This window comes from Limulus polyphemus, unplaced genomic scaffold, assembly GCF_000517525.1.
Source record: "Limulus polyphemus unplaced genomic scaffold, Limulus_polyphemus-2.1.2 Scaffold3376, whole genome shotgun sequence".
Taxonomy (NCBI): Eukaryota; Metazoa; Arthropoda; class Merostomata; order Xiphosura; family Limulidae; genus Limulus; species Limulus polyphemus.
Window position 1 is genome coordinate 65,550 of NW_013668986.1, and position 10,645 is coordinate 76,194.

Here is a 10,645-nt window from a genome sequence, read left to right on the forward strand (position 1 = left end):
TACAATACACTGTAGTGTATGTAACATTACTGACATGGATGGGATTTGGGACCGAAATAGTGGGGGGGGGGGTATACTATATTCCACAGAAAAAAGTGGAGGACAATCACCCCTATAATTATTGAAATAGTTATGTTCTGTATCCAAGCTACGATATTACCTGTTAGTGTGGGTGACTTCCAGGAAATAACGTAGAAGGACGTGTGAAATTAAATACAACAGGCGTTCTTCCAATGTATTTGTCACATAGGTCACTGGCAGTTTTGTTTGTGTGTGTCTGTGAAAGAGACAGAGAGAATGGCTTCTCAACATAGTACATCCGCCGTACAATACAGATAACATAACGTTGTTCTTGTCTAAATCAAGCCACTAGGGTGTTCTTTGTCTAACACATTTGTTTTAGCGCAAAGCTACACAATTGGCTATCAATGGCACCTCCACCGTATCGAAATCCGATTTTTAGCGTTATAAGCTTTCAGACTTATTGCTGAGCCACCTGGAGGCAATCTTAGAATAGTCCCACGTAGATAGTACCTCAAAAGATACAAATTACTTACGGAATAGAACCACATTTTTAATGATAATCTTCTAACTAAACCCCTGTCTGTAAGGTAACCGTCTTCTAAGATATTCGTGCTAAGAGTTATATGTATATAATAATATTTATCCACACATGACTGTGGGAGCCTTCTGTACTACAGATGTAACACTAAAATTACGATAAAACACGATATGGTATCTCTAGTTGAAAAGCGTAGCAAGCAAGGTTTTCTGAACATTCATCACTAACTATTTCAAACACGTTTGTAGTTTTTTTTACCATTCTTCCCCAACTATTTCACACAAGTTTGTATTTTTTTACCATTCTTCCCCAACTATTTCATACAAGTTTGTATTTATTTTACCATTTTCCCCAACTATTTCACACAAGTTTGTATTTTTTTACCATTCTTCCACAACTATTTCACACAATAATAACAGTGACTTATATCTTTCATATTATAAACACGACGATAATAGGTTTTTATGAACGTTTTAAAGACGGGTGATAACTAAAGGTTGATTAGGATATTTATTTACGATAATCATAACTGAGAGGTAACCCTAAATGACGCATATTTTATCGTAGAGATAAACCTACACGACACGCATGTTATCACAGTGAGATAAACCTCCACGACACGCATGTTATCACACTGAGATAAACCTACACGACACGCATGTTATCAAAGTGAGATAACCTACACGACACGCATGTTATCAAAGTGAGATAACCTACACGGCAGGCATGTTATCAAAGTGAGATAAGGCTACTTCATCTTGATTTTTCGTTTCTCGGGCCCGACCGACCTATTTTTTGGAAAATACACTTGAAAATATTAATTAAATATATAGCACGCGATCCGGTCACGTGATCTTACAAAATGGCGATGTTTTGTTGGCCTTCCGTGAGTGTAAAACGTGGAGCAGAACTCGTCATTCCACGAAAAGTTGTAAAAGGTGAATTTGTGTGGACATTTGATGAACTATTCACAAAGATAGACTACTTTTTCAGATCAACAAATACCTCGTGTTGTGACTTGTAAGAATGAAAGTTTTTTCGATCCTGTACACGAAGTGCCACCGGATTCTCCAGTTGCACTATGCGAATAATATGGAAGAAACGTTTGACTACATGGCACAGGATCGGATCACTGTTGCTGTATCACGTCGTATAAATTCATTTGGTGTTTTAATAAGTAGCTGTTGTGAAAGAAAGCACCCCAACAAAGTGACAGGTATTTAGTTGTGTGTGTTTTGTAACACAATTGAGTATTTAAATCTTATTTTTAAATTATGTATTGAATAACTGACATCAAAATATGACTAAGCTTTTTTTTTGTCTTTTAAATGAGAAGAGCTACGAGGTGACCAGAAGATTTGAAATGCATTGTTAAGGTTTACTAGAAAAAATGATGGTTGGCTAGTCTCCAGACAGTGTGACAACTATTGGAAAACAATTTATTAAACATTTTTCCAGTGCTCTTTGGTATTTGGATCCTCACCATAATAAATTAGCCTCTAAAAGTATTCATCTCCGAAGCAAATTTGTTGAATTCCAAGGATTTAATGATGGAAAAAATTAAGCAGCCTGTTATTGCTAGCCCTGATCTTGATTGTCATATTCAAACTTTGAGTGGAATTGTATTCCAGCCATGGATAGCAAAGACCGAATATATAAAGAATTAAAATCACTTTGGGAAAGGTTGTAGATAATACCATGTACAAATACAAGAGCTATCTTGACAAGAAAAATGAAACACTTCAAACAACTGATAAAAAAAGTAATAGTGCTAGAGTAGTGTCTCGCGTGTTATAAATTCGTTCATTACAAACTCCCACTGGAGCTACTGATGAAAGGTACAAATGTTTTGTGGAGGCACTGTCTGAGAAAGCCGGCTATGAGGCAGTGTGCCTTAACGATATTACACCATCAGATCATTATCAAAGACGACAATAGAGTGATAAAATACAATAATCTTTTCGTAATGTGATGTACCAATGTCCCTATAGAAGTCACTTAGGTGTTGTAACGTTTCTATGGAAAATTCCACATGAGGTTGATCAAACTAAAGCTTCTCGACTAGTTTGTAGGCTTAATGACAGTCAGAAGCTATATGCTTCCAGAGAAATATGAAAAGAGTTTCTTGATAAACACTATACCTTAACAAAAATAAATGTATGCCCAAACAGATGATCCTGAATTTATATATGATTTACGAAAACTAAATAGTAAACCTAGTTCAAGCACGTTTGATTTTTGGAGGGGGCGGGGGGGGGGAGGGGGGAAATAAACTTGGTGCTTACTTTTAAGAATTGACTCCAGCAGTAGATGACAGACGACACTCAGAAACTACTAATTTGCCAGTTGCTATTTCATTGCATCACTTAGTGCAGATAGTAAGGAAGAGGATTGAACAGAAGTATCCTGGTGCTGAGAGTAAGTTTGAAGTTTCCTCACTGGAATTGTCATACCTTCAATTTTGGCCACGTAATCCTTATTCAGCATCTTCATTAAGAAACACAGGGCGAGTAAATTTGAAGTTTGGTGTACAAATTTGTCAGCTTCGTCACAGTCATGTCGATTCATGATATGTTATTGTTATTTTAAGGTAGTTTTAGCATAAGGTCCCAGTCCAGTTGCTTTAGATCACGATTTTCATGTTCATGGGTCAGTGCCATCTGTGTCTTTCATGGTTGACATTCTAGACACACCTCAAGATTCTTTCTATCATTGAAAAGTCTTTGTGGGGTTAAAAGACAAAGTTACTCAACCTTCATCAGCTTTGCAGTATTGTACAGAAGTGGCAGCTCCTCTTCAAACACACTTTAGCGATCATCGCACTTTTGTAAACAAGCCTTTTCTTGTGACAATGAGTGAAGGAGGACCAGACCACTGTATTAATTTTGTTTCTATATACCTGGCTTTGATCGGTCTTTTCATGTCTTTGGACCTGGATATGATGGTTGTTGGGCGTACCTGCCCTTATCAATCTTGGCAAAGTCTAGTGGAGTGTGTCACGTCTAATTTATATTTGTCATTAGTGAACATTGCACTTCTCAGGAAGGAATTGCCAGAAGAGCTAGACAAAATCCTTCATAATAAAAAGATTCTCACCGAAGTAGTCGCTCAAAATCCGGTATCGAATGAGTCTTTTTTTTGGGATGCAATGCAGCAAGCGATATACACATTATCACAACGTTTCAGTAGAATGAAAATAAAGGGAAAACCTGTCCAAATTACTCCAGCTTCTAACAAGTTTGAATTATCTCATTTTTGAGAACTAATTTTTGAAATACAGCCTAACTTGTCATTTGAAAATATCACCCCAAAAACTCTGTTGGAACCTGATAAAGAGCCTCTTCGAAAACTTATGCATACTCATTGCAGTGTAACAAAAATATTTGTTCTAAGTTAAAAAAATGTTTGGATTCAGAATGTGAGTATTTTACCAAGCATCTTATTATGATGCTTATGGAAAAATTAAAAAAAAAATTATCGTTTGTCTCTTTACCTCTGATGTCTGATATTGACAAGTGTGCAAACTTTGCTGACCTTTATGGATAGCCTGTGAATGAAAAAGGCTGTCCCTCTGGAAAACCGGCTTCACATGTTGCAGAAGTAGATAAAAAAAGAAGAAAGAGTGTACTAGTAGGCTGCAAAATTCGATGTGTTTCGAGCGTTGTGTATACTATAAGTATAAGCTAACTCAATAAAAAAAATTAACTTTGGAAATGGTGAAACATACTCTTCTTTAACCATGTAATTCAGTTGTATTTTCTCCGGATTCACCATTTTATGATACTGTTTGTATCAAAGAAAGTTTGACTTGTAGCGCTCCTACTGAACTGTGTTACTTTTCTGCAGCACTGGTTCACTTTCCATTGGTATGTTACTGGTGTGGTATGTCAGAAAAGTCACTATGAGAGACACTGATTACGCTGAACTTTTACTCATCATTCTTTAAAATGCACTAAAGCGCAGGAAGACTACTAACTGATTTAGCTGCATATACAGTACACAGTTTTAACTTCTGTAATATTTTGTTGTTGTTTCTTTAATCTCAATAAGTGCATCTAAAAGTGATGTTACCATTCAAATTTTTAGGCCAACAGGAGCTCGTGAAACATATAATTAAGTTGAAATGGCCTAACCTACACGACACACATTGTATCATATAAGTAACCCTAAACGACCCACATTTTATCACAGATAGATAACCCTAAACCAACAGGTCTCGACCCAAACTTGGTTCGTCATAATGTGTGAAAAGATAGTAATAGATTTAAAAAAAAGATAACAGTTTATCTATTTAGTAACCTAGATGTTTCTTGCACTCAAACTATTTACTGGGATACGAATGGTTATCAATGTTTACAAATAGGTTCCGAGCTAAAAAAACTTAAAAACAACTTGCCTAAACGACACGCATGTTGTTATAAAAGTTTGGTACCTTTGATAATGCACCTCGTTAGAACAGGCTATCAGTTCGATCTTGTCCAAAATATTCCATAACGTTGGCTTAACATGATAAATCATGACATAGTTTTGGCTGTAGCCTCAACCTCCGCAAGTGTTTAGTTTTGTTTGTTGCTGTTCAGATATCACATGTTTGAAGAAAATCAAAATGATATTAATTCGATAATAACCCAAAACAAAAATCTTTAACCTAAATAATTCAAGTTTTTTTACTAGCAGCTATCTCACGTGTCAAACAGAAACATCGTAGTTTTCCAAGAACCAGTACACTACATTAACAAGTATCAAAAACTCCATTTCTCTGTTCCTCTTCTTTTTATCGACGTGCAAGTGGTACACGCTTAAGCAATTTTTATCTAGAATCAACACTGTTAGTGTTGCTAAGTTTATTAAAGTTTACTTGTAGTACAACTCTACGCACTATCAGGTATAATTTTAAACTAAAAAGCATAAGTTACTAATTATAAAATGGCGATTTATCGTAAATATTTTAGACGGTCCTCACTTTCATCTTTTTCAGAGCGACTAAGTTCAGATGGTTCAAAATTTTGAAATGAAGGCACTTTATGACAAATTAATGTACTGCAATTGCCAGTTAGTCCATGAATTTAGCTTTTTACTTGTACAATCGGTCCATTAGGTTTAAGTTAGGTCGTAGGTTTTGCTATCGTTTTCATTTGTTTTTTTTTCTTCTCCAGATGATTCTAAGTATTTATCCACACACATGGTAGTATGCTGTGCCGCCAAAACAACCTGTAGGGCACAGCGATTTCCACCTTCTGTATCTCGTACTGTGGTAATCCAAACTACTGTTCTACTGGACTCCACATACCAAATTTCACGGCAATCCTTCAAGAAATACCTGTGATATAACATCTCCAATCTTGACTGAATTTCTTCCATTTCTTTTTCTTCGCATCGAAGGTACGGAAGCTTTATTTGACAGAAAAATATACTTAACAAAAACGCGGTTATAGCTAACTAATGAATGAATATTTGCTGTAGAATTCTTATCAATGCTATAAGTATAGCTACCAATTTGGCCGTCAATTTTGATTTCATTCCTTTAAGTCTCACGCACAGTACTTTGTTGGCCGCACCTTTTTTTTTCACACCTAAGGTGTTTTTGATTAGATAATAACTTACAAAGTTGCATTATTTTACAATGTTCTTCGTCCTTTTTTTTTTTGTAAGTGCTTTATGCTTCAAGTCTTACTAGCTCACTTCTGCCTCTCAATGACAACAATCTACAACTGACTGAAATAATTAAAGTGCTTTAAATGATTTTACTTAGGCCTAAAAAGCCTTACTGCTTCGCCATCTTAGGTGGTTTACATCACTATAATAACAAAACTGTACATAATAGTTATGGGGATTTTATAGCCATTTTTAACTCACCATGCAGTAATCTAAATTAATTTGGTGTGTGAATAACACGTGATTACATGTTGAGTTGAAAATGGCTTTAAAACTCTATAAATATTATATACACATTGCCATTATGAAGGGCCTAACTGAATTTCTTTGGTTTCCTGACCTAACCTGTGCTAATGAGCCTTGAATAGGCGAAACTGCAGTCCACAACAGAGGGTAAAAGCCTGGCATCTTCTTACTGTGATATCCTTTACAATACACAATCTATACTGTATTCAAAAACAAACACTTAAGAGTTTTAGACAAAACATAAATTATCCTATTACGTTTATTACCAGCATGGTGAGTTTAAAATATTTCTACAGTAAACACGAAAGATTATTTTCGTACATGAATGACAAACAAATTCTGAGCTAGATTCACATTTGAATCACGGGAAAAAAGAAATGTTCACTTACACGTGAGGCGGCAACTCGTAGAAATTCACGTTTCTATACTGATCTACATATTCTTTTTGGTAGATTCCCAAGTCCTTGTAAGGGTTAACAGATACCAACACAGATCCAATATAAGTCTATAGATTTAAAAAAATATAGTATAAGTTGATTTATCTCTTGCATTATCATACTATAATAACACAGTTCAGATATAAATCTGTAGATAAAACAACACAACATTACACTCGCTACAGCATATTTTGTTTTTTTTGTTGAAGTTTGCACAAAGCTACTCGAACCTAATTTTGAAGTGATAGACTAGATAAAGGGCAGCTAGTCAACACCACCCACCAACAACTTTTGGGCTACTCTTTACCAACGAATAATGGGATTAACCATCACATTATATCGCCCCCATGGCTGAACAGGCGAGCATGTCCATTGGTGAGATTTGAACATGCAACCCGCAGATTGCGAGTCTAGTGCATTAACCATCAGGCCGCTACAATAAGAATTTCTCTCCCATTTTTTACACCACCCATCACTAAATAACGGACTTTTTCTTAGTCTTGCAAGAAAAGCCATCATTAAATAGTGAAATTAATTTCGCTTTGTCGTTTTTATTTCAATAGGATTTTAAAAAGTATATAATATATTCTCACTTCTAGTTTAGTGTAATTTACTTGAACGGATCAGCCAAGTCTTAAAAAAAAATAAAGTTCATATTATTCTGGAACGTTTTCTTGCTAATCGCCTGTTAAACTCAAAGTATTTCTTTCTCACTACCTAATAATATTCGGGTGATTGTATTCTGTTAATTACCAGATAAATTAAGAACAGGACGAACGTTTAAAATGCAGAATAAAAATTGTATTTGACCACAATTAAAAAGACTACACGTTTCGGTAACTTTACGTTACAATCATCAGGAGTAAAAACCTACGTGACAAGTGGGTAGTTTTATAAAGAAAAAGTTTAATTCATTGTAATCCATGAAGGTGGTATGACTGTTGTATATAAGAAGTCAATACTTATTTCCAAAACTGTGCATTATCGCCAGCTAAGATTTCTTCTCTATTTGACAAAGAATTATCTAATTTACAGCAAAAAATTTCTATTGATTCTCGAATATTCAATTCACTTAGAGTTTTAGGCTCACTTAAAACTGTTTCATACCATTGTATTGAATGACCTGTTTCGACAATGTGTTCGGCGAGAGGATAAATTGACTGTTAGAAAATCAACATGACATAATTAAAAACTGTTTAAATTACTCAGAAATGATGATTTATCTATAGTATGGCTGGTGTACAGCCGATTTAAATAGTTCTTTCTATTTTTGCCCATAATTGTGTTACGTTTGGGTTACATAAAATAATTATTAAACCGAATTATTAAACTTACGTAAATGAGATTTTCTTTGAATCTTTTCTTCAAGTTTTCTATGAAACTTTTCTCATTTCGGTAGTCTTCTAGCAGCACAAAGTCCTGCACCCCAACCCGATCCCGGGCGTGCAGGGCATTCTCCATTATTTCCTATTATAAAACAGAAAAAAAAATAATCATGAGGACACGAGCAAAGAATGATTACAATTGAAAAACCATATGCTTTTCAAAAAGGGAGACTTTTATTTTCGGGGTTTCAATTAAGGAAGCTGATAATCAGAGGACTTTCGGAAAACAGACCTTCTTCAGGCATTTCAAGAAGCATGATAACCAAAATGGTTTTAAATAATAAACCTTCCTTATTCAAAGGTTAATTGAGAAAACTTAATGAAAAATCCCAATTCAACCCCTGAAGAACGAAGGTCTTTCTGAAATGCTTTGATTACCATGTTTCTTGAAACTACTGAAGAGGATCTTCTGACAACGCTCGAGGTTTTTCAGTTGTGTTTTTCTTAACACTACTTATTTCAAACACTCATAAAAAAAAAAAAGACAACGGGCACATTTTGTGGCCGGGAAGCGTGTATAGAATTTCTATATTCTCCACTTGAAAAAGTTGATAAGTTGAATACAATGTAAGGATAACTTTACCCGATGAAACATGCGCACAGACATGCATATGTATATTGTTGGACAGGCACAGGAGATAATTACACTACAATTTTTTTTTGGCGTACAAATTACAAAATGTGCACGAAATATTTTAAAGTCAGACCAAACAACGATTTGTCTACGGATTAGTTATTTCAGAAGTTTTGTTATCAATAATTAAAAACGTGCGAGTACAACAGTGTACGCATGCGCATTTCTGAGTTTTATTGCAAGTCTCGAATAGAAAACAACAGTTCAAGTGCACTCGTTCCTAATGTAAGACTGGTTTCGATTACAGTAGTTATCTCCTAAAATGGGCATTTATCCGCATTATTTGACAAAGACAAACAGGTTATCTAAAAAATAATTTATTCACCATTAATCGAGCACGAAGTGACCAAACATGTAGGTTGTGACATATAGTTTGGGGCTATTCCGGTCTTCAAGAAAACTTAGTTTAACGGTCAGGTAATGTAAAGCAGAATTTCTGTAAACTCAAATTTTTACTGCATTTTTAAACAACTAAGATCAGTTTACATACTTGTAAAAACCAAGAATAAAGATGAAAGCAATATTGAGTTGCAGAATTCCGTAATACCACTCGCTTCCTCCCCCACCCTCTCCTCCTGGTACACGACAAAAAGATCAAGGTTGATTTTTAAGAAAAATTAAGAACTTAAAATACTGCTAACTGAACACATAAAAGGAAATCTGTTAATACAGGTATAAATAGAAAAAATGTTCAATTGACTAACAATCAACCAGAAAAGCACTGGCGTTTTACCACAGAAAAAACATTATATCAAATTTACGAAAGCGTACTTTAATACTAAAAGAACGCACCAGATATCGCAAAACTATATTAAAAGCAATTACTCATGTCATATTACCATGGTATAAACATGCTTATTATATCTAACTGTTTATATTAACGAAAAGTTTTTCTTTGTTTTCAAAATAATAACTTAAAAAACAGTAAATGTTTTCGACAAAAATTGAAACAGCCCGCGTATTTAACACATTAACGACATATACTGATCACCCAGATTTTCATATGTAATTTGGAGCATAAAAATAAATATTATTATATGACAGGAACACTATGTTTTTGCAACATATATAGATACAACAAAAGAAAAATTAAGGACAGATATTAAGCAAATATTTCTACTATAGTTAACCAATGTAAAATATTACAAACTCTAAAACCTAACTTACTTCAGCCACATAACATGATGTGCCCATTTCGCCTCATACCACATGGTGTGCCCATTTCGCCTCATACCACATGGTGTGCCCATTTCGCCTCATACCACATGATGTGCCCATTTCGCCTCATAACACATGATGTGCCTATTTCATCTCGTACGACGTGGTACGCTTATTTCATCTCGTACGACGTGGTATGCTTATTTCAGTCATACAACGTGGTGTGCCTATTTCATCTCATACAACATAGTGTGCCTATTTCATCTCATACCACATGATGTGCCTATTTCAGTCATACAACATAGTATGCATATGTGTAACTATTTCAGCCCATATCACATGATGTATTTCTATACAGGTGTACATTTATCTAACCACGACATGCTTTTATTGTATACTATATATACCAAGAACTAACCACGACATGATTTTATTGTATACTATATATACCAAGACCTAACCACGACATGCTTTTATTGTATACTAGATATACCAAGAATTAACCACGACATGATTTTATTGTATACTATATATACCAAGAATTAACCACGACATGATTTTATTGTAT

At 34.7% G+C, this 10,645-nt stretch overlaps 1 protein-coding gene across 1 annotated transcript in view; it reads right to left on the reverse strand.

Annotated features, from left to right (window-relative positions):
* Positions 1-10,128, reverse strand: part of LOC106469249 (unconventional myosin-Ic-like) — a gene marked incomplete at its 3' end in the record, with an annotated part of 74,538 nt that extends 64,410 nt beyond the window's left edge. Inside the window, exons 1-3 of the mRNA XM_022397714.1 lie at positions 10,087-10,128; positions 8,236-8,367; positions 6,853-6,968 (exon numbers count right to left, since the gene is read on the reverse strand). Of these exons, the coding sequence (XP_022253422.1) occupies positions 6,853-6,968; positions 8,236-8,367; positions 10,087-10,113 (275 nt within the window). The remainder of the gene's footprint in view (positions 1-6,852; positions 6,969-8,235; positions 8,368-10,086) is intronic.
* Between the last annotated feature and the right edge of the window lie 517 nt (positions 10,129-10,645).